The sequence below is a fragment of the Pangasianodon hypophthalmus genome, chromosome 13, assembly GCF_027358585.1.
Source record: "Pangasianodon hypophthalmus isolate fPanHyp1 chromosome 13, fPanHyp1.pri, whole genome shotgun sequence".
NCBI lineage: Eukaryota > Metazoa > Chordata > Actinopteri > Siluriformes > Pangasiidae > Pangasianodon > Pangasianodon hypophthalmus.
This window is the reverse complement of record NC_069722.1, coordinates 10785399-10811100: the sequence shown is the minus strand read 5'-3', so window position 1 is coordinate 10811100 and position 25702 is coordinate 10785399. Positions and strand designations below refer to the sequence as shown.

The 25702-nt window shown below is 37.8% G+C and overlaps 1 protein-coding gene across 1 annotated transcript in view; it reads right to left on the bottom strand.

Moving 5' to 3' along the window:
• The window catches only part of fam20ca (FAM20C golgi associated secretory pathway kinase a), a 50934-nt gene that overhangs the window by 9720 nt on the left and 15512 nt on the right, over nt 1-25702 (bottom strand). Inside the window, exon 4 of the mRNA XM_026917195.3 lies at nt 2034-2126. Coding sequence (XP_026772996.1) covers nt 2034-2126 — 93 coding nt within the window. The remainder of the gene's footprint in view (nt 1-2033; nt 2127-25702) is intronic.

Below are 25702 nucleotides of genomic sequence, written 5' to 3'. Positions count from 1 at the left end.
CCAGGGCATATATGGGAGGTATGTTGTTATTAATGTGAATACTGCTATGATGCAATGAAAGCAAAAGCAGGGTAAATGGCACAGCGAGCTTACTGAACCTTGCTTCCCATAAATAAGTGTTAGCAAATGGTACCAACAGTTGAGTACTTTTTTGGTTTAGTCCAGTTCATGTATTACATTTCTTGCAATAACTTCATGAATGTAAAGTCCATTTTATACCAAAAGCATCATGACCCATACACACTAGGCTGCACTGGTTTAGTAAATATAAGGTGTAAACATCTGTAATGACAGATTTTGTTAAACATGCATTACCACTTTATATGATCACATAAAGCTCATTAATCTAATGAGATTTTCAGCCATTCACAAGGTTTGGATTTTAACCAACGCCAGAGCACATGCTGTTACAGTAGGCTGAACTTTAACCCATTTGCTGTTTAGATTATGGAGACACACACTGCAAAATATAACATGAATCTTGTATTGTGTACTTTTTCTAGCTTGAAACTACGGCCATGCAAAAATAAGCTTAATTTGAATTTTTAATAGCTACTATTCTACTACTAGTATTGTTAATTAGGAGCTGACACCACTGTGCGGCTTATTGTGAACTGTACAAGCATTGACAACAGCACTGTCCATTGTTAAATGATACCATTTAACCACTTTAGCTCATTCCTTCTGCCATTCTGTCAATTAATAATAAATAAATCTACTTCATGCTTACAAGTTACTTTTATGCTATACCTTGTGCATTACAGCTTTACAATCAACTGAACTTTTCCTCATGAAATATCACATTATTTTCAAGATTTTCTAGGTCTGGGAAATGTGCATTACATCCAACATAATATGTATAATTTCAGCAGGTGATTCAGAAGTCACTACTGTTTTGCAAAGTAATTGCATAACTTTGCTTTGTTTGAAGTTATTTGTTTCAAACAGTGCAGCAGTGCAACAGCCTACTTGGCAAAAGTATCAGAACGGCTTTTGATTATCAACATTAATGTGGAAAAAATTAAGAAAATTGAAGAAAGAGGAAAGAAAAAGAAACGAACAAGGCAAAGTTTCTATGATTAGATGATAATGTTTTTTTTTTTTTTTTTTTTAACATCTGGTCCTTCTGGTGCCTTGTTTTCTTCCTTGACAACAAACTCTACCTGGTAAATGGAAGTTAGCAAAGGATGGTTTGGTACTTTTAATGCACCTACTGAATTGTTAGCTAACAGTTACAATTTTGATATATCGATCTGTCTTGTAGTATATAACTAAAGTAAGTGGCGAGATTGTAATAGAGCACATTGTAATAATGTGTTCTTTGAGACAGTCTTTCAGATCATTAAATAACTGCATATCCTAATTGTTTTTGGTCATTTGGCCATGGCTGCAATGCCAGTAGTTGCATAAAGGGCTCTGTTTTTTTAAAAGCTTTGAGCTAAGGCAGCAGTGCCGAAATAATGCAGTAGGTGCATATGCTTTTATTTCTGTCTGTGTGCAGTGCTTGTTTTTCAGTTTTGCTATGATAGTGTAAGGTCATGGTAAGCAGATTTTCAAAGTACTGCTTGCCAAAACAGGGCTACCTGGTTACTAACTATTTATGAAATATTAAAGGTGTGGGAGTATGCACATGCAAATACTTTATCAGGAAAGGTGATGTGAGTAGGGCCCAAATGTAATACTTGCACAGGGGTCCACTGAGACAAAGTTCTGCCACTGATGGGTTCCCATATGTACTACACAATTTTCCATGAATGAACTACAACATCTACAACTCATCAGGGGGCCTAATGAGTTTACGTGGCGTTTCCATGGTGACCCATGTACTCCCATTGATAACTCATGGATTTCAGTAGTAATCCCACGTCCCACAGTGCTATTCAGCTTTGAACATATTGGAGACAAACGGCGTGGGCATGTGCTGTCAGATCTCGTCTGATTGAGAGTAAGCACATGTAAGCATACATCTCCGGCTGAATTTCAGTAGGCTTCTATTTTTCTCTCAGCAGGTGTTATCAAGCAGGCAGGCCTACCTGTCGAGATGAAATGCTGCAATCTCGGCATTGTGCCTCTCAAAGTCAGAGAAGTAGAAGAAGTCTGGGGGGGTCTCTTGGTCTCTGGTTTGCCTGGAGAACAGACAGAAAGAGAAAGAGAGGTACAGTGAGGATTTAAGATTAGCATCCCATCACTAGGCAAAGTGCTGCAGGTAGTAATAAAGCCAATAAAATCATCACTAACATTTCACAGTGATCTGCATGCCTGAACAACAGCTAAATGTGCACTTGCAATGCAAGCCTTCAGCACAAAAATATTTGCTCTGGAGATCATGAGAACATATAAAACAGACCAGATGCTGGTTTTGCTTCTATTATACACCAATCTTCTTTTTTTTCCCCATGGTAGCTCCTGCTGACATGCTGCCAGTACTGGATGATGACAACAGTGCTCTGTACATACACAGTGATGTAAATAAAACACATGAATTCCTATCTGACAGTTCTCATTATAGGCGCATGGACATATATCAGATCTAGGACCACCTGAAAGTGGCTCAAATGTGATTTGAAAAGATTGGACTGTTGTGTAGACCCAGGTCTAAAGACTAAAAAAAAAAATAAATATATACATATACATATATGTATATATATATATATATATATATATATATATATATATATATAAATAAATAAACATTTGTCACAATGTCAAAAAAATGGATTTGTGATCAACCCTGTAATGTGAAAGTAGCCCATGTTCCAGATCGCAGGAGGTCTGAAAGAGAGAGCTGCTACTCTAGAGAGAGGATAAGGACAAAGATAGAAAAAGAAAAGGGAGACTTCTCAAGATTTTAAAAATACTATGGAGTTACAGGTTGCACAGACCTGAGCTTGTGTAGTCAGACAGCTGGGTTGGATGGATATTATGAGAAATTTGGCAGCAGACTGTATTGTCTGACTTTTCTCAAGGCTGTGATGGACTGAGGCAGATGAGCCATGATTGTGGACTCTTGCCTAGGTTTGGTATTTTAGCTTGAAAAAATAAAAACCCAGGTAGGCACTGATAAATTCAGTAAGAGAAAGACAGAGAAAGAGAGACAGACATGCACAAGGATAGCTAAGTGAATCTTGGCTGTCTAGTATTTTATCTGCAGAATGTGCACAGGATGTGTTTCACACAACTTGATCTAAACTGAGGGCTGTTTTTCTGGAACTACTGTTGCGTGATGGGCCGATCTATCCGAGGCTGTCACAGCTGAGGCAGATTGGGAGATTTTAGTGCGACCCAGGTGTGCGCTACGGCTTCCCAACAGCCTGCCTCAAACATTATTACAGCCATCGCTCTCTCTCTCTCTTCCAGTGCAGCTCTACCTGCAGATGAAACCTGTCATATCATTTCATTTAAGTGAGTGCCTTCTCTTTTTCTGAACGCACCCCTTTCCCATGTGCCATTATACCTCACAGAGCACCCTTCCCATCTACCACTGCTAACAAACTGCAAATGGAAAAGACTTTAAAACCCCTCGTATTTTTTTTTATTTTGATGGGATCATCTTTTTTTCCTTCAAACACCTATTATGATGTGCTCAATTTTTTGAGATATAAAGGAAACTAATGGCTTTTTATTTGCAAGGTGAGAGCTGAGATTTAGCACTGATTCAGTAATAAAAGCCCGAGCAGCTCCCCAGAGGGGAAAGCCTGTCTACCTTTTGACCCAGAATTCAATGAGACACTCAGGGGTGGACTAGGTAGAGCCTAATTCGACACCTTTGTTACACATTGTACCTCTTAAACTGTGACCACTAGGGAGGTGTTCTCTTGAATAAAGTCTTTATTCATTTAAAAAATAGGGAACTTCAGCATGTTGCTATGTCAGAATCCTTGCTGTATCCAAAAAGGGAAAAATACAACAAAAATCTGCTGAGATGTGTTCGTATATGTAATGTCCAAGGACTTTCTCTCTCTTGTTCTCTCTCGCTCTTTTCCTCTCATCACTGTGTTCTAGATCTTGCTAATTTGCACTGTGATCTCCTGCTGGGTTGTGATTGGCAGTGCTGTTACACCCATCATCATGTTCCTGTCTGTTATTTCCTGTAGGGGAGGAAGCCATGGTCAGCCACAGTATTTCAGACAACTTGTGATGTGACAGTCTGGTGCACATGCCGGCCCACACGAAAGAACCTTGGTCACAGAGAGATGAGCTAGTGTAATTACCTCCATATAAATCAGAATCAAAAGGCAATAAAAATGTCATATGGATTGTTTATTGTCTGTAGAAAGACAAGTATCAGGATGAATCCTTGTGCAACAGGGTAAATAAAGGTCACTTCTAACTCTCTGTTGCTGCCTTAAAAAATACAGCGTCCACTGTAATTATTGGCGCCTTTCATAACAAGAAGCAAAAATGCTACATGCATGTATACAATTAGTGATATTTTGAGCCTAAACATATGGGGTTTCTGTACAACATTTCTTTTCATAAAACATTTTATTAAGCAGTGATTTTTTTTCTGCAAAATATCTCTTCAAAATCTGCACCTCCACAAGTAAGGAATGTAACATGATGGGCCACGCTGCTATAGGAAAATAATCCACTCAGGGGTGGTGTGATACAGCCTGACATGAAGCAGATTTTTTTTCTATAACAGCATGTCCTGAATTGTGTTATTCTACTTATATCACAGTGATTTGTCAGCAATTACAATTTTTAATTAATTTATGAATGACACGTCACACTTTCTAACCATCTATAGTTACAATTATCTGTTATCACTTACATTATTATATTTTTTCTCTCTCTTGAAGTTAATATGACAAAACAAACAAACAAACAAACCAAAAAAAAACGCAGCTTGTCATGTTACTGAGAAACCGAAAAGCGAAAACTCCTCTGTCCTGAAGACTCTCCCATGTTGGAAAACTTACTGAACTTTACAAAACACTAACATTGGAGACTCCTTCCATAAACATCTCCATTTATTATTAGTCTTAGATTATGTGGGGACTGCGTACGAGCTGTTGTATTCAAATCAGCATATTAATATTATCCTATCATTTATATTACAGCCAGAACTACTGTCATGCTGTTAGAATGCACACCTTCTAATTTGAGAATTCACAAGAGCATTGGTATAATTAATATTTATCGAAGCCTCTCCTGAAGAGAATAACAGGTTGGAGACACTTCTAGAAGAATCACTGACTTCAATTCTTCAGAATGTTTCAAGCTTAAGAGGGTTACAATTCAGAGACTGAGATGGCTTTCATAAAACAATGACTTTGTGTCCTGCACATTTTGTGTTGATTTATATGTATACTATATGGCCAAGAGTATGAGGACACCTGACCATCACACCCATTTGTGGTTCTTCTCCAAACTGTTGCCACAAAGTTGGAAGCACACAATTGTCTAGACAGTGTTTGTATGCTGTAGCATTAAGATTTCACTTCACTGGAACTAAACATGTTCCAGCATCAAAATGCGCTGTGCAAAAACAAGCTCCATGAAGACATCATGTGCCAAGGTTGGTGTGGAAGAACTTGAGTGGCCTGCACAGAGCCCTGACCTCAACCACACTGATCACTTTTGGGATGAACTGGAATGCTGATTGTGTGCCTGCCCTCACTAATGCTCATGTGGCTGAATGAGCAAATCCCTACAGCCACGCTCCAAAATCTAGTGAAAAGCCTTCCCAGAAAAGTGGAGGTTATTAAAACAGCAAACCTTTGGCAATATATTTCCTGTTTGAGGTCAGTTTCTTATTTAATCTAAGACATAGCATAAACTACTGGCAGAGGCAACCAGACATTTAATATACTTAGCAACTTTCAGGATGCCGACAATCCCAGGAGCCCCTGGACCACAAAACAGCCCCAGTGAATCAATGATTCACCAGCATATTTTACAGTGGGTAAGGGGGCCCTTCTTTGTATGTCGATGCTGGACATAGACAAAAAGTTTGACTTGGCTCTATTTGAACAAAACACAATTTGAGTTGTAGTTGCAATTATGCTTGGTATATTTCAGCTGCTGGATTTTGTGTGTTGCCCTAAGGATGACAAACGAGTGTCAATAATTCCTTAGGGGTGTTAATAATTTTGCCAAAGATAACATTATAAGAAGAAAATACTGTCATTATATATAATGACAACATATTTTTATATATAAAAATGTTTTTTTTTTTAGAGCAAAGACAGTACACAAGTACAAAGTCTCACTGAATGTGTGTCCGCTAAATGCCGTTAATGTAAATTTATTGTTTTATAGTTTTTAACTTTTTGAATAGGACATCTGAAGAACTGTTTAATGGTTATATGTAATTATTTTATGAAGGTGCCAATAATTCTAGAGGGCACTGTAATGGCATATTACATTTCATTATTTCTTTATGTGCAGTCCTTGACCTGAATTCTTAAGGAATCACTGTTAAAGGTGACGTTAAATGTAAAATGAATGTATTTGTGTCTGGAAAATTCTGAATTATTGCAGAGAACAGATTCTCTTAAACTTGTCGGATTTCTAAAGCACTGTAGCATCTAAACAGCAATCACACGAAGAGCTTACCAAGCACACGTCAGCAAGCACAAGCCCTTGTCATGTCCCCCTGCACTGGACTAGAAATGATTGACACATTCCTTTGAAATGTTTCCCAAATGGGTTTACTATAAGACTAGCCTGCTTTCTGAAGCTTTCCAAACGTGTTCCAGAGAGACTTTGTGAGAAAGAAAACCAGCAACACTATTAGTCCTCTTTAAATGCCCTTTAAGAGCATATTCAAGGGAGAGAGAGGGAAAATGAGAGAATATTCTGCGACTGCTAAATGCACAAAATAAAATTGCGATGCATCGGGTCAGTAATGCCATGGATGATCCTTTACACTTCAAACTGTAGAAAATGTAGAAAAACACAGACAGAGGAAGTAAAGCTGGGTTTAGTTGTAATATTACAAATGGGTAACATTACTTACACTTAGAGTTTTATGAACAGTCTTCATCATAATATTCATCATTTTAATTATATTGCTGCTTTAGTAACTGATAGTTAAAGTGGCTGGATATAAGATTTAGTAATTTTGCCTTCTTGGGTGAAAAAAAAAAAAATACTACTGCCAGCTATCCGCAAAAGAACATTTTGTAATGTGGCTGTTTTGTGTTCTTCTCCAACACACGGATTAATCTAAACATTGCCAAGTACAGCTTTAAAGAGAATTCAAGAATGCGCCCCAAACCACACACTAAATACTATACCTAAATAACAATGACACCACTGGTGCACTGACATACTAATTACTAGAGTATTATGCAGTTGGGGACACAGACTAAGACTACGACTATGAAAATATATGTATTTGTCACCATTATCGTCATCCATAATACTACAGAAGTGTTATGAAATTAAAAACTTTATTGTGCACATCAATATGACTGGCATATATACCCAACAGTACACACACAAAAAAAAAAAAAATCAAAAATCAAAACACAAGAGCTTAGGTTTAAGCTTGCTCTCTTGTCTGTGTGTGTGTGTGTGTGTGTGTGTGTAGTGCTCCTGTAGGGCACATTTTGATTTGGGCCTGCCTTTTAGACAACTAGCTAACATTACTACTAACATAACTCTGTGTGAAGCTCTTGTGGCATGATGACGTATGCTGGCAGCACTGACTGTGATAACCCTGCCAGAATGACTCAAGCTGCTCAAGAACACCATATTTTGTACTGCTTTGTCCTGTTTTTCCCCTCCGTTGACTCACTAATGATGTTTTTCATCTTTTAACCAGGTTTTTTGTCCTTGTAATAAACCTAAAATGTGGAATCACATTATGATATGCTGAAATAAGGCTCCTCAGGGCAGTCTACAGTATTTAGTCTGAAAACTATGCCATAATTTAAATGTCTAGTCACCTAAGAAGAAATCTGTATCATAGTGGTGAATATGCTAACTAATACACAGTCAAAGCTAGGAAGCAAAACATAGCAATCAGACATGTCTTCTGCGCTACAACAATTAAACCACAGTTGAGTTGCATGACAAAGTGACATTACAATAAATTTGCATTCCATAAATTTGAATCTCCTCTTAACAACAATTACCAAAGAAATGATTTTATCGCATGTTCCTATAAGCCTACAAAAGACTTGGATATGGATATTAGTGCAACCCTCCATTTATATTTTTTGTTCTGTATCTGTGTTCCTCTACCTCACATTGCCCTGTACTATTATGTTCTTTACTGTTCTGTGTTAAGTTGCTTTAAAGTATTAAACCACTTTCTCTATCCACTGTGTGGTAACAGATGACTTATATATTAATTAGATATTTAAGAAAACTGCAGAATGGCTGTACTTGGATTATTAATAGGTATTAATGGCTGCTTGTATGTTGATGTCATTTAGTAGGTCAAGTTTGATGCGTTTAACTTTTAATGCCCTATTCATTTTATGGTATAATCTCCACTTACTCTGGATTAATACATTTTCTGTACATATGGAGAAATCAGTGACTGAAACAGCTTTGATTACTTTTTTACCACCACAGTTAAAAGTATTTTTTTTATTTATGTGCAGTTCCAGACAGTTGCGCTGTATTATGGCTGAAATGAACTTGGTGAGACATAATAAAACTCAAAGCAAATCTCAGATCAAAACCAAACAAATTTGTTGCGCATGGTTTTGCACAGCAACGGCTGTTACTACTGGTGTGAGGAAGGAGTTACATAAGGGTGATTTCTGGTCAGTGAAGTGTTCAGAATTCCATTGGTGGACACAAAGATTGTCATACTCCTATTACTTGCAAGCCTACACTTCTAAAATCCTTCCAGCTAGAGCAGGTTGCTCTGCACTTCACCAAATCCAGGTGGCTTCACCGAACCACAGCTGTCTCCAACATGATCTATACAACAATTTCCCTCTTTCTTACTAAACTTGCTAACTTTTGTTTTTGCCCCGTGGCTGTTTCCACGGGCCTTTCTACATGGATGAACCCAGTGACCCATAGAGCGACTGAGACGCCAGACGAGACTGCAGACCTGAGTTCAACCCTGTTACCAACACCTGAAACCTCTATTCGCAAATTCTCCAGGAGCACTTAAATATACGGAGTGGCACTGGGCAACCTTGAAACTGCATCCCTCTGTATTTCTGCAGACAGAGCGCGGAGAGACAGAATGAGCTCTATAATCTTTGTGTAATCCTGGCTGGGTTTATGGTCCTGACAACAGGGCCGTTCATCTGTGCTCTCATATACACAGATCTTGGAGAAGACATTGTTACATGAGGGAAGGAGGACGAAAATACTTTATAGGAAAGAGGGAAAGCTGGCGAATTAGAGAAATGTGGAGAAAAGAGAGACAAACAGAAAAGCATGATGGAAGACATACAAATTCAACAGCCAAATTCTATTTTTTCATTCCCTTTTCTCTCTTGCTATAAGGACACCAGCCACAACCACAAATCACAGCTCATCATCTACAGAGTGCGAGGAGAAAATAGATGAAAACAAAATAGACAAAAGAATATCATCATAAAATAGTTCCCAACTGGCATGAAATTTTTGAGGATGAACAGAGCCGGAGCCAGATGTTGGGGCCTCAACGGTGCTTACATAAGCCTGCGTTAAGAATATTACACACTTTCAGCTGCTTATACAATTCCCAAACTGATTTAGTTTACCAGATCTTTCTCAAATTGCATTCCTGTGCTTATTTTCTGTTCTCATTTAGTCTCGGTGAAGCTCTTTAATAGCTACTATATATCTGCACTTTCCTGTCCCTAATGAATCCAATTAAATACAAGAATGGACTACATATGTCAAGCCTTGTCATTGTTATAGAAATAAAAGTGTAACGTTTAAGGGAAAAAGGTTTAAGATACAATAGGTTTTTAAAAGCGGGTTCTCAGAAGCCGTCTGGTATTGCTGAGCAAATCATGTTAATATTGTCAGGGCTGTATTCTCTAAATGTTCTGTAATAACACTTTCCTCTTTTGTAGAAAAGAAGAGAATCAAAGTAAGACATCATAATCATCATTAAAGCAGCCAAGAAATTGTTCTATTTTTTAAAATAAAGAATAAAGCTTTAAATGGCAATCCACCAAACACTGACTAGGGATTCATACTTCACAATAATGAATTACACAGTGAGTAGCATAAAACAACTTAGCCTCTTATTTGATCAATTTTAAAAGAAAAATACACAAAACAGACAAGCAGTAGATTTAAGTCTTTATTCACAGGTAGTGTGATTATTACTGAATGAGAATGATTATTACTCAATGAGAATGTTAAGCTCACAAACTCGTTGGTTGGTCCAGACATACTATTCATTCTCCTTTATTTATTTTTATTTTAAGTAATTTGAAATGAATTGAACTTAGTGGTTCATACTGTATATGTTACTCAATAAGCTGAGAGTTTAAGGGGTTATGTATTTGATTCAAAATAAAAAAAAAACAATGCAGGACATTTTCTTTAACATATTTCTCACACTATGTTGTAACTCTCACATATATTAAGACGTCAGACAATTGGAAACAGTGCAATTCACTGCAGTAATTATATTTCAGAGTAAAGAGAATTAAGGGTCATTGTGATTTTTTAATTAGAATTGCCCTAGGGTGCCGAGGGGAAGATTACAGTGCACTGATTCAATCCCTCTCCCTTGCTGTGCTGCACCTTTCTCTCTCCGACTATAATTGACATCGTCCCCAGGCTGTGGCTTTCTGCCTGCTGCACAGATGCAATAGTTTGCTGTACACTGCCAGTGCTACTCTATAGCTCCAATGACACTCCTCTCTGTTATCACTTTTCTTAAAGTCTAGTCTGAGGATGAATGGTACTACCTAGGAGCTGTCCTTCCAGCTGTATCAAGAGCAGCCTACTGAAATTCTGACTCTAGTCTATACAGAGAAAGCACCTGCCTCAGATCAGGCTAAAAGGTCAGCAAAAGACTCAGCAGTGATGCCTATGAGCTTGTCACACATTTAAATGTCACCTTTCCTCCCACCATGACAAGTGGGTTGCTGGTTAGACCTCTGAGTCTCTTCGTCAGCTTGCTGCTGTTGGATCTGACTGGAGAAAAAGACTGCCAGAGCCTTCACAGTAGGAACTGCTGAGAAAGCACAAATGGAAGACATGCCTCTCAGGGCTGCATTAATTAATAAGGACGTGATATACACTAAGTTACCAATCAACAGGAAAATCCCTGTGCTGTTCAGACAGCGCCAGACCTCAGTGTTCAGCAGTTGAGATCCCTGAGGCTCAAACCACTAATTAATTGAAACTCATGGATAATTCTGGAAATACCAAAGGACATGCTAAATTCATAATATACCTGTCTCCCTTTTTTGTATAGATTACACTATTGTTCTTCCTGTAATGGAAAAAAACACAATCTTGTTCTAAATTTCCTCAGCAAGGTTCCTCAGGAGTGTCTAATGATGTAAAGTTTCCTGAATGCCAGACTGAATTGTATTTACCAGCTCTAAGGAGTGGCTCTGCGCAGTTAATCTTCACTATGCATCTTACATAATTCATACACTCCTTATGGATAAATAAATTTCCTGAAAGGCAAATCTAGCAGTCCATGTGGAAGCAGGAATGTAGTCCAAACAACGGCCTGTTTCATCCTTACAAAAAAGCTTGTTCAATTTCAAAGTGGATATTAAACCCGCTTCACTCAAATTCCTATTAACTTTAAGTACGGAGTTTCAGCAGACCTTTTGTCTTTAAAAGTGCTATAAATAAATGTGACTTGACTCATGAAACTAACCAGCGAACACAAGACACAACAAATTATTTCAAATGTCAGTACTGATTTAAAACCACTCACAGACTCCCGAGGGCCGCAGCAGTAAAGTGTCTGGCCTGTGGTCGGGAGATTGTGTGTTTGAATTGTGATGATGCAAACGATGGCTTTCCTCGCTCCCCTGTCAATCAGAGCATTCAGGTGTGCTATGAAGTTACATGAGCAGCAGCCATGTGTAAAGATTCAGTGGCTTTAATTCTTTCCAAGTGCCCTTCTAAGTGCTCTTCAAGTCAAGTAAAGTAAATATATGTTGATTCTGATTGGTCAGAAGGTGTTATTTAATTTTCTATAACGGCAGCTCTGACAGTAGTTCCAGCCTCAAGATAAATGACAGGTTTATATTAATGCACTCGTTCTAATACATTATTATTTCTATAGAAACGTCTTATGCAGAGACTTATTCATGTGGTGAGGTCTTTTGTGAAGCGACATTTATTTAGCATTTTTGAAGGAGTCTCCAGTGTCAGAGCTTTGTAACAGTCAGGCTGTAAGGCTGCTTATGTTTTTCAACATGGGAAAGTCTTTAGGGCGGAGGGCTTTGTGGTTTTTCATCAACATGGCAAACAGATTGTGACAGATAACTTGTCTTGTGAACGTTCCACGGCATTAAATGTAATTATAAATGGATAAAAATGTATGATGTGTCATTCTTTAATAAAACAGCAAATACTAATAAAACATTCTACTATTGGAAAATAATCAACTTTGTGGCATCGCACCACCCCATTGTTGTTTATTGTCCTATAACAGTTTTCCCCACCATTTTGTACTCCTTACCTAGTAGTACAAGTATCAAGTATCAAACTTTCAATACAACTTACACTATATTTTTATAAAGGCAATGCTGCATAACGCATGAATAAAAACAGAAGCCATCAGAATCATTATAAGTTCAGGCCAATGCAATAAGTCAGACTGAGGTACATTATGTAGCCAAAAGTATGTGGACAGATGACTAATCACACCCAAATGTGCTTGTTAAACATCCCATCCCAGATTTAGTCCCAGATTTAGTAATAACCTCCACTCTTCTAGGAAGACTTTCCACTAGATTTTGGAGTGTGGCTGTGGGGATTTGCTCATTTAGCCATAAGAGCATTAGTGAGGTCAGGCACTGATGTTGGGTGAGGAGGTCTGGAGTTCATTCAGTGTTCCAATTCATCCCAAAAGTGTTCGGTGGGGTTGAGGTCAGGGCTCTGTGCAGACCACTCGAGTGCCTCCACACCATCCTTGGCCAACCATGTCTTTATGGACCTCGCTTTGTGCACAGGGGCATTGTCATGCTGGAACATGTTTGTGCTAGGCCACTTAGTTCATCATACAAAGACATTCTATACTATTGTGTGCTTCCAACTTTGTGGCATCAGTTTTGGAAAGGACTGCATATGGATGTCATGGTCAGGTGTCCACATACTTTTGGACATATAGTGTATCAACCAGAACCAGGCTGTTTAACTGGACATTATTATTCTGAAAGGCTGAACACTCTGATAAGCTTTATATCTTGTTTTTCCTGTATGGCTGATTTTCACTGTCAGGTTCATTTAGAAAAAAAAAAAAGAAAAGTACCACAAAGAAGTGATCAAAGTGTACCTTTCAAGCATAGGGCTTAACAATAAGCAGATTAACTGCCAACTCCAAATGATTACTTAAACTCTTTCTGTGTCTCAGGGACTGTATTTGAATTAGATTTAAATTCTTAATAAACATCCTTTATGTCAGACTCCAGTCAAAATATGAAGACTACAAACAACAATTATTTGTACATTCCTCTGGCTGTTATATTAGATAGTGCTTTCTTTTAAAGAAGTCTGCTATCTTTTCTCACTTCAACAACCGAGTCAGGCTGTGCAGCACAGCAGCGAAATGACAAGCTATACAGGAAAGTTAATGGATGAGCTTTGCTGGCTGGCATGGGAATGGCTTTCCATTCAGGAGACACATGACCAGAACATTACAAAGGCCCAGATAATGAAGCCACAGTTGGGACTTTAAAGTGCCTTTGGCTAGTCATTCTTCCTCTTCTCAAAGCTTCCTCCTCTCATAACACAGATTTACTAGAGGAATGAATAGCTCAGATCCATAGGAATTCATTCCAAATCAAAATCAGTCACATGCTCCAGCCCTTCAGCATTTGAGTGGAAACCGGATAGAGGAATTGACAGATGTATTGATGGCTGGAGATCTGAATCATTTAGCATCAGTGTTTTGGGGGAATAAACCTTTCATGACACCATGAACCATGATAAGATTTAGGCCAAACATTATTTATATGGTAATTTTTGTGCAGGATATATTACATCAAGAATAGTTTGGTAATTCAATATACAAAATATTCATAATTTACACACTTACAAAAAATACTGTTATTAGATATTAGACAAGTACAGGTATGTTGCACTATCACCCAACATCTGTTCATAATGATAATGTGGCACCATGGTAATGTAATAACTGGCAGGATTAATTTTACTGACATTATCATAACCTTTTATATAAAACCTTCTACCGTGGAGATTTACATATCATTAAATCTACTTCATTGTTATAAACCCGTGTAGTAATATTTTTAAAGATTCTTACTTAAAATTCATAGCTTTTTGTGCAACTGAGTAAAAAGCGAAAATTGTACCATATCCACTCTAACTTGACAGACTGATGCAACCTCTGTCAAGTTATTTAAATCTAGGGAAATGGGATTACTGTGTGGTTAGAGAGTAAAAATTTGTGTGAAGGGGGGGTTACAACAACACCTCACTGACAAGAATGTACCTTTGAATTTCATTGTTAACAATACCGAACATGTATATATTTCTGGCCATAACAAAAAATATCCATTTAGTTGAACAATAAAACATGAACATTTTCTCTTAAATGTGTTAATTTAAAATCAACATAGTCTGCATATTTATTTGCTTAAATTATATAAACAGATGTGGTTACAGCATCACATTTTTTGCTTGTTAATGAAGAAAATATACATTAACACACTCAGTAGCTGAGTTTATGATCCTGAGTATTTTTTTTTCTCCTAGTGGACCGAATTATTGTGGACACTGGAAGCTGACAAAAATATCTGAATATGAATTTTGTATACTTGACTTATATAGATGTCACATTAAATAAAAAGTGTTTGTTTTTTGCTAAGGTGTATTTAATAATTTAATAATAACATTACCTAAACAGTTATGTTGGGCATACACTAATACACTAACTTCAAATATCACTTTAGAAAGCTAGCTATTTGAGTATAACACACACACACACATTATATATATATATATATATATATATATATATATATACACACATTATATATATATATATATATATATATATATATATATATATATATACATACACACACACATATATATATATATATATATATATATATATGTGTGTGTGTGTGTGTGTGTGTGTGTATGTATAATAAATTTGACCATTCTGTAAGCATTTACTTCTTCCTGGGAATCCTGGATGCATCACCTTTGACCTAACTGACATAAAATCTGTATTTTTGAAATATAAATTTTTAATATATGTATTTATGATTCAGATATATATTTTTTAAATGTAACCCATAATTTCAGATTATATGTATATAAAAGTAAATTTTGACCCTAGGAAGTTTAAAATATAGAAAAAAAAACATTGGCAAAAATGTTGATGGCCCCCTCCCCTATATACCTATCTATATCTATGACAAGGATTAAAGCAAGACATATTATTATTATTATATTATTTTTAAAAATACATCATAGACTTGCACAGCTGGTCAGCAGCATGCTGCATACCACAGGGTGTCCCAAAAGTCTCCATACATAGGGGAAATTAACACTTTTTAGCAAAATGTCTTCCAAAATTTTTCATATTTATTTTAGATTATATATTTTTTCAGACAGCCTTTAAGAATGCCATTGACAAAAGAAGAACGTATTGAAATCATTCTCATGGCTAGATCAGGAAGCTGTTGCGATGAACTTTCACAGGAAACATGGCAAGCATATTACACACGGCACTGTTGCCAAAATTATTAACAAATTCAAAAAGACTGGAAGTGTTGCAGACCAACCGAGAAGTGGACGTCCACCGACGCAGGCATAACCAACGTGGTGCTGGCACACATAGTCCCCTATGTATGGAGACTTTTGGAACACCCTTTAGGTACAAGCAAAGTTAGAAAAACAATGAACCAGCACCACACAGGCACAAACCATCATAAACCAGTTTAGACCAGTGTTTGATTTCTGCTGGTTGAATGTTTTTTTTTTTTTTTATGAAGGGGTGTCTTGACTTGAGCATGGAAGCTCAGAAGCTGAAGAGAGCAGAGAGCAGTGAATGGGAGTAATAATGAAGACAAGTCCAGGCACTTGCAGCTGCTTAACTCTGATAGGGATCTTAAGCACTTTTCCTGTGTCTTCTCCAGCACACAAAATCAATTTGTATTTATCAAGCCCTCGATAGTCTTGTGTATTGAGCAGTGGCCTTTTAGCATGTGCTGCAAGCTGAGCCAGCCATCAACAGGAAAGTGAGCCACTATGATCCATAAAACAGCAACTTGCAAGAGGACTCTGAAATCATGATAAAAGGGTAGAAAAATGACAGAATGCTGTGTCTTGGAGCTGTTTTTATGCTCTAATCTTCCTCACATTTTCCTCAAAAGAGGAAAAACAGTACATTAATTAAGCAAGAAAAAAAACAGTTCCAGTCCAGTACTAATCTGTCTCCATTGTTTGGATCATGTGCCTCTTTCAGTTGGCAGAACAGCAAAAGAACATTTGGTGTTTGGGGTCATTCTTCAGATTTGTGCTGTTCCACACTCAGCTTTTCTAGAGACTTTGGCTCACATATTAAAGATGAGTAAAATAAATAGGCCTCATAAATAGGCTCAATATACTGTCATGAAACAGTAGCTGAAGGCAAATCATTGACCTTTTCTAAGACACTAATGTAGAAACAGCCAGATAATGTTATGGATTTGAAAAAGCATGTGATATATTGGAATTATCAATACAATGTAAGTGGAAAATTACCATTTTTGTGAATAATGATCCTGCAAGGATCTACAAGGATCTACAAGGACTACAAGGCTTATCACCTGATCTGTCACATGACCCACTACCTCGTTCTCGTTTCACAGACGTCTACTCACATACACTTGTTCTCAATCACTGACTGATTACAATACAAACCACAAACCTTGGATCATCACCAAGTATCACTCCTAGCTAATTACTAGTGATGTTAGAAAGCCTTTAGTTCTGTGGGCATGATATACGAGTTTTGACCCTGCTTGTTTAGTTTATCAAGTTTGCCTTCCCTATTATTGTCTTAAGTACTGCCTGTTTATACTTCGACTCTCTTTGCCCTTTGTATTTGTCTGGTTTGCCATTTACAATAAACCTGCACTTGCATCCAAACCCCTGTCCATGAAAAAATTAAATGGACATCTAATTAAAGTTCATAAAATGTTGATTCAGTAGAAAAAGCAACAATATGCTAGAAGTTCCAATTATTGTCAAATAAGGTATTTAATGGCCATGATAGTGGACACACTGGATCCTGTTGAGAATTTGACTTATTGTACCTGTTGTACATCCTAAAGCCATTTTAACACTGACTAATATGTAAAGCCCCTTGTAGGTTCCTATTATGATTTACCTTGATTTGCAGAATACCTGACTTGCTATAAATATAATTAGGAAAAAAATAATCTAATTGGTGCATATACCAGAGCAGTAAATAAGCTGTTTTTTTACTCATTCTCATGAGCGTTGTGAAAAAAGGCCTGGTTATCTGTCTAATGTATACTTTACACAAGAAAGATGAGAGTAATCAGGGAGGCATGTGACCAGGCCATGTGACTTGCAGGGCTGCTAGGATATAGAGTCATTGTCGGCCATTTTGTGGCCAAAACAAGTGACATAACATGTGCTCCTTTTGTGAATTTAAGGCTAGAGCTGAACTAATGGACGTTAGCAAATGTCTTCTGTATTCACTTTCTATAGGGTAAAAATACTGAACTGCTCTATTAAGTTATCCTGCCAGCTCCTAACATCCAACAGAAAGAATGTAAGAGATAGAGAGATATGTAATATTCCCTCAATATACCACCTGTAACTCCATACATAGACTGGTCAAGCTGCTGAAACTTCCACTACAGCAGCAAAGGCTTTTCCAGCTGCTAATTTTGCGTCTAACAACAGGAAGAATATCCTGCTGGTTTTTTCATGCAGCTGCCTCGCTCCTAATTAATGCAATGTGAGGCTCATTAAAATGCCATTTACCAGTAGTGCATGAGTGCTAATAGAATTGTAGTTGATTTAACAGCACTGTCTTTTATTTGCGGACTTAATGAATGTGTTTCCTATGTTTTAATTACTTCGGAAACCCTCCGTTTTGTTGTTCCACTAAGCTAACGATAACAGCTAAAGCCCAGCTCCTACTCTATGTAACTGATGGTAATTGACGATAAAGCTGAAATTGAACATACAGCCAAGAACTCCAAGAAGAAAATATGGTGAATGTCGGTTACCAGCGGCAATCCTTCTGCATACTTTTAGTTAAGAAATCCACAGACAAAAACCCAGTAGAATACAATGATCTCAAATTAGTGTCAGGTCAAACTCTTGGGCCATGAACCCTTCAGACTTAGAGAGTTTGTGTATCGCACTGCAACATTTTTCCTTTTTCAAACCTATCATCTTCGCTGAACCCAGCAGAGCCCTCTAAGTATCTGCTTCTTAAATAGAACAAATGCATAAACAGCACTCAGTGGATTGTAAGTTGGTGGAATGCGGGCAGACAGTGGCTATAAGGATTTAAAAACATTTGTTTTTTTTCCCCTAGCTTGTGGAATTGGAACCACAGTCTGAGGAAACGTACAAAAGTTCAAGGTTGTTCTTAAGCCGTCTAGGCACTTTGACCTTGACTTAATGGCTCCTGGCTGGGGATGTGTCTGAAAGCTTAACGTGAAGTCTCAGTGGGTCTGCTCAATCTTTCCTCCAAAGGGCGACGTCACACCGAGTTCTGTCTCTAGTGCTTGAAGGCTGCATAATGCTCAGTGATTATGGGAAAAATACACCGAGTCCAAGGAACCTGCTGGTAATCCTGTCTGAGCAGAAAAATAGCTCACAAATAAAGGCATTTCTGGCATGATTGTAGAAGGTAGGCAGTACCATTATAACACATCATGGTGTACCATTTTAGAGTTTCAAACTGAGAAGCAGGTGTATTGTATTGTTAGAAAGAAGGAAGTAGAGACAGAGGAAAGAGGAAGGTAGTGGGAGAGATAGAGAAAGAAAGAGCAAGCAACCAAGCAACCCCCCCCCCCCCCTCCTCCCACCAATTCAGCTGTCCCTTGAAGCATAGCCGGTCACAGCACAGACAATGGCTAAATGTTGTGTAGAATTGAAGCACAGAGCCTCTTCTGTTTGAACTACTGCTGGAGTCAAGGTACGCATGGTGGAGAAAAAAAAAAGTGGCTCGTGGGATCAGATTGCTGTAGCCACAACCTACTGATACATGACCTGATAATCAAAATCCCACCTACATCCTGCCTCTATGGACTCTATGAGCTGAAAGGAGGAGAGTGGGGGAAAGATAATGATACCTTCTCCATGAGAAATATAAAGAAGTTTGCTAATGAACAGATTAAACTGTCATCCTACACCCTGATGACTTTGAGAGGTCTCTCAACTTTCTTTAAAGGAAGTATTTACCCTTGCCTTTTGTTTGCAAAAAGCTTATAGCCTTATTGGTATGAGGATATTATTTGTTTAAATGAAGACATTCCATTTCTTTCCAGCATACTTGAAACTAATAAAAGAAAGTGTTTTTTTAAGTTTATTTTAATAGCAACACCTGTACCCCTGTATCCAAACAGGTGGCAGCAGTGCAATGCTTAAAATCATGCAAATACAGGTTAAGAGCTTCAGTTACTTTTCAAACATCAAAATGGGTAAGAAATGTGATCTCAGTAACTTTGACTGTGGCAGATATCCTGGAATTTTCATGTACAACAGTCTCTTGAGTTTACAGAGAATGGTGCGAAAAACAAAAAACATCCAGTGAGCAGCAGTTCTGTGGGTAGAAACACCTTGTTGATGAGAGAGATCAGAGGAGAATGGCCAGACTAGTTTGAGCTGACAGGAAGTCTACGGTAACCCAAATAACCACTCTTTACAACCATGGTGAGCAGAAAAGCATCTAAGAATGCATGTCAGACCTTGAGGCAGATGGGCTACAACAGCTTAGGACCACGTTGGGTCAGGCGAGAACAAGGATCTGAGGCTATCATGTTCACAGGCTCACAGAAACTGGGTATTTAAAGATTGGAAAAAAAATTTTTTTTACCCATAGAAAATTTGATCCCACACACTCCCACAGTTATCATTTTTGTTTGCACCTGCCTGGGGTATTAACCTTAGTTAATTTTTTCAAAATAATAACAAATTAATCGTTTAAGCCACAGCAACCCTGAACAGATTAAAGCATTTACCGAAGATTACTACAATTTTTTTTGGTCCCTTGGGATCCCAGTTGCCATGCAGACCTCTAGTGGAATCTAAAAATCAACAGTGATCTCAAAATATTATAATTAGTTTAAGTAATTGCAATTAGGTGATTATGCATTAATTGTTACTGGCCTATTTATGCAGCATATCAAATCAGTTCATATTTATTTATATAACCTCTTTAAAGACAACACATGTTGGCCAGTGTGAGTGAAGAGGGTTTAAAATCTCTTCTCCAAATATAATTGAAATGCTCTATAAACATGTATGCTGAGAATACTGCATACTTAACAGCATATAAAAACTAATAAGTAATTTCATATGGATTTGACATTAATAGATCTAAATAATTAGTGCTCAGTAATAAGCTTCATTACCACATTAAAACCAGTTCAAGTACTTTACAAGTAAACTGCATGTACACTTTGTAAACTTGGATAAACTTGAACCTTAATGAATTATTTATTTATTTATTTTTACCATAAACCAGGCTAAGGCTTAGATATTTAAAATGTCAACTCCATGATATTCGTTTAATGATTAAACTAAGTGTGGGAGAGACAGTCTTTCACTCTGATATTCAGTTCTTAATCTAAATTTATTCATCCACAGCATCAGGCTCATTAAAAAGCTACTGTTAAACAGCATGTCTTAAAGGGGAAACTATTAGTACGATCAGATCTGCGTGTCTTACACTGTTTTATAACTATACATGATTAATAGCAAAAACAAGGCATCATAACCATAGATATTAAATCTCCTAGCTTGATGAGATGGCAATTAAGGTCTGCAATTTTCGCTGTTAAATATAATGCAGCAAAGGGTGAGGTGTTTCCTTTGAACCTAAATGACTTGCAATTACAGAGAACGCTGTAGTCAGTTGTACACATAGAATAAAATAGCTGTGTTATTTGCACAGAGACATGCACCTGTTAGGGATTACGTTTAACGTAATCCCTAATTTATTACGTTACGTATACGCAAAAGACAACTACAGGATATCCAGCCAAGATAAAGAATAAAGTGTCAAGGGAGTCAAACATGTGTTGGGACATCAAGCAAGGGCACACTCAGTAAATAATTCTGGTGGAAACAGTCACAGATAAAAAGAAAAGCCAGGATAAAGGATTTATGAGTGATTTCAAACTGGAACAGTAAAAAAAAGAAGGCAGGAAGGTCTAAAAAAAATGGATCACATGTAGAAAGCTGCACGAGTGGAGCCTGGATTTAGAGATAAATTGTGGTGTGGAGAGAAACGTATACTGTATATTTTTGTGGTGGCCCGGGAAAACCCTTCACATGCTCAAATTCTGTACATATGGGTCAGAAAACTTCAGACTTCTCTGAACTGAAATGTGTTTGTTTTGCAAGTATCTCAACCACAAGTAAAGTTCTATCAGTTTTGAAATCTGGTTACACCAAATATGAAAATGGAAAAAAATTTAAAGCATTTAAAGATTCTGCACCTACATAAAGGTGCTGCACCTACCTCTACATTTAAAACCCAATCTATTTACGGAAAAACAAAAATATTATAGGATTATAAATGTATAATAGGAGTGAGTTCTCAATCTGATTATCAGAATCATCCACATCAGTCTCTGTCTCATAACCTGAGGTAAAAGTCTCTCATCAACGTCTCTTCACTCAACAGTTCTCTGTTCACACTAACAATGATGGGGAAATAATCACTGATTAATTCAGTAAGTCCCGTTCTGATGACTAAATTTCATTTTATTAGTGTCTTTTATTAGGTCATTTAAACATTTAGAACATTATCTGCTGTCATGAGTGTGCAAGCGCTCTTCTCAGTTATGATGATGATCTATCAGCACAGGTGCATCATGGGCATTTTGACAGCCAGGATCTGATTACAAACTAAACTGACTCATCGTGTGGGGAATTCAGACTTACTTGCTAGCAATGCCTTAGACATCGTTAGGCAGACTGACAGCACTTACTGCTGCGTTTGTTAACCTAGCTTCTTACCCAATATGATCTTTGCAGGATCTTTGCAGGAAGATAGCCTAAGCAAAATTTCCAGGTTATTTAATTGAAATATATTTATTGTTTCTTAAAGTTGAGCCGTCCATATATGTTATGGGTAGAAAAATCCAATCTTTGGCTTACAGAATTCAACTACAGTGATATCTGATTTGTTTTCCCAGACCACTGTACATATTTATACATTTAGATAAATTGAACACATTGTAAACAAGTAGGACTTGAAAAGTCTACTCCTTCTTGTTACTAATTTGTATGCCTGAAATAACCTTAAAATATACTTCAAACAGGAAGGAAGCTGTTGAAGAAAAACTATTTCAGATATTTGACCTTGCTGTGACTTTCCTGTGAATTCCAAAATCTAATCAGTTCATCAGTTGGTTACAATGATACACTATGTAGTCAAAGGTTTGTGGACACGTGACCATCACACCCATATGTGGTTCTTCCCCAAACTGTCACCACAAAGCTGGAAGCACACAATTGTATAGAATGTCTTTGTATGCACTAGCATTGCAATTTCCTTTCATTGGAACCATGAGGCCCAAACATGTTCCAGTATGACCATGCTCCTGTGCACAAAGTGAGCTCCATGAAGACAGGTTTGCAGAGGTTGGTGTGGAAGAACTTGTGTGTCCAGAGCCCTGACCTAGACCCTACTGAACAACTGTGGGATGAACTTGAACGCCGAATGCATCCCAGGCCTCCTCGCCTGACATCAGAACCTGATCTCACTAATGCTCTTGTGGCCAAATGAATATGTTTGAATAAATCCCAATAAGCCACATTCCAAAATCTAGTGGAAAACCTTCCAAGTAAATCCTACCAACATTCATCCACTCATTCTTGAGATATCATGCTAACGAGAATCTCGGACAGATGCAGGGAAGAACTTATGGACACCACCTAATAGCAGAGGAGTAAAAAAGTTAGAAAGTGTCCTAAATATTTACACACCATTTTAGTAAAGTATTTCTGTTTTCTTGAAGTACATAGTCCAAAATGGATTACTGGCAGAAAACCTTTTTCCCATCATTTTCTGTTTGAAGTTTTACAGAATTTAGCCACAGTGACATCTGACAGGTTTTCCCAGAATAGCACACATACATGAGAATGATTGTGTATCAGAAGCTGTCCTGACAGCTAACAAAAAGATAATAAAGATAAATGATAGGACCATCTGCAAAATGAAACAAATATTATAAGATATTTGTCCTGAAAACGCTTTGGAAATGTCATAAAAATATCTAGCAGCCATGTTAGTCTTCCATGCTTCATTTATCCGTGTCACCAGATTGTCATCAGCAATGAGACAGGGTTCTGGTAAAACTCCCCTGACTGCTTGAACACACGTTTCCCCTTGTTACATACAGTTCAACAGTTTCGGAGTGAAACAAGCAGACAAGCAAGAGGAAGAAGGAGGAGTGAGAGAAAGTAGTCATGCTGAGAACTGGAGAGAATTCCAACCAGTGATAGAGAGAGAAAACTGTTATCGGAACGTGTTTTGACTGCTTGCCATCTTGCAGACAGAGCCACTGCCAAGGAATGCAGAGTGAGAGGAGGACAAGGGGAAGCATGAAGACCTTTCAGATGAACAATCAGATCAACTCAACTGGATGGAGTGCAAAAAAGTGGTGCCGTTGACATCCAGGAAGCAGAGCAGTGTTCGTTTCAGTCTAAGCAATGGAACAGATGTCTTCAGTGCATTACACATGGCCTCGCTGCTCCGAAAAGCAACTTATCATCTGGCCATTTGGCTCTTCTAGCTCATCCAAGCTTCTGAGCCAGCCAGTGTGATGAGAATGAAGTGCATCCTCCATGTTCGCACAATACAAGTATGCTTAAGTTAGCAAACGCTAATTAATTCTCCCTTTGCAGCACATAATATTTTATCATAACCTGAATTATTTATCTGTCCTCATATAGCAGCCAAGGGTAAAAAAATCCACACAGGCTCCAACCAAGCTGATGAAATTTCATTAAATTTTATTGCTTCTCCGGCAGCATGTGTTTGGAAGAACCTCGCCATTCCACAGAGAGCTGCCAGAACAGCCCGATCTAACAAATTGATGCCTGATGCACCCAGACAGTCTATCGTATGCGCCCTAGTTTCCTGGCAGCGAGGGAGGCTGTGTGTCTCACACATGGAGAAGCGCGCTGTGAAATCAGACCCTGCGCTGCACGATGGCGAGCTCGCTTTGGCTTGCTGCCGTGCCATTGGCCACTGCCTCCATGATGGCTATCTGATTAAGGGAATATGGAGGCAAGTGAAGCAGGAGAGACTGAATGGGGGGCCGCACGGAAAGCAGCTGGGAGGGCTGATCTAGGGTCAGATCTTATTTTGCACAATGACCTGAATCAGTGTTGGCTTTAGAGTCAATGTTACTCAGAGACAGCCTTCCCGGTCTTTCGGGATTACAATAATGGGTTTGTCACTTTGTCGACTCAGAGTAGCTCAGATGTAGTTTTGGCATGTGTCTCATAGACATTCTTTAAATATTGTTCAGCCACGTCCTCAGGGGATCCAGACAGATAAGAAATGGAAGAGGAAGAGAAGAGAACAGAAGCATGTCAAGACATGACAAGGCCAAAAAGTTCTACTACAAGACAACAGGCCGGTTTATAACCAAGGACTTTTATGTAAAAGACATTGTAGCCCTTTAACCTCTCTGTAATATCAACTTTTTCCTTTTATTATTTGCCTTTATTAAATTATTATTCCTTTTATGAATTGTTTTGAGAAACATATAGTATAAATTTAGTGTCTTGTTTATCATGTACCTCTTCAACAACTAACCAATAAATATTTCTGCTCCACCCCTCCACCTCAAATCAGCTGTTCTGTCTAATAAACTATTTCTCTTAATATTAAGTATATATGGGTTCAGAATGATATTTTTAATATTAATTATGTGTAAATTGTACTATTCTAGTTTATACTACATCGCTGTTGAATTCTCGAATCTATAACGGCAGCTCTGACATTAGTGCCGGCTGTAATTCAAATCACAGGTTTATATGGTGGATGCTCTGCATAATGTAAGACTAATAATTGGATTAAAAGTGTGTTATTACTTAACAACACACTTGTGTGCTCACGGTGTGTGTGTGTTCACTACTGTGTGTGTGCACTAGGGTGGGTTAAATGCAGAGCACAAATTCCGAGTATGGGTCACCATACTTGGCTACACGTCTCTTCACTTCACTTCACTTCACTTCAAAGAAAAACGTACAATTGCTGATATGGTTAAGATTTCTGAAAGGAGATGTTTATTTAACATTTATGGAAGGAGTCTCCAGTGTTACCACTTTGTCACAGTTAGTAAATGTCCTGCTATGGGAAAGCCTTCAGGACAGAGGAGTTTGTGCTTTGCAGTTTCTC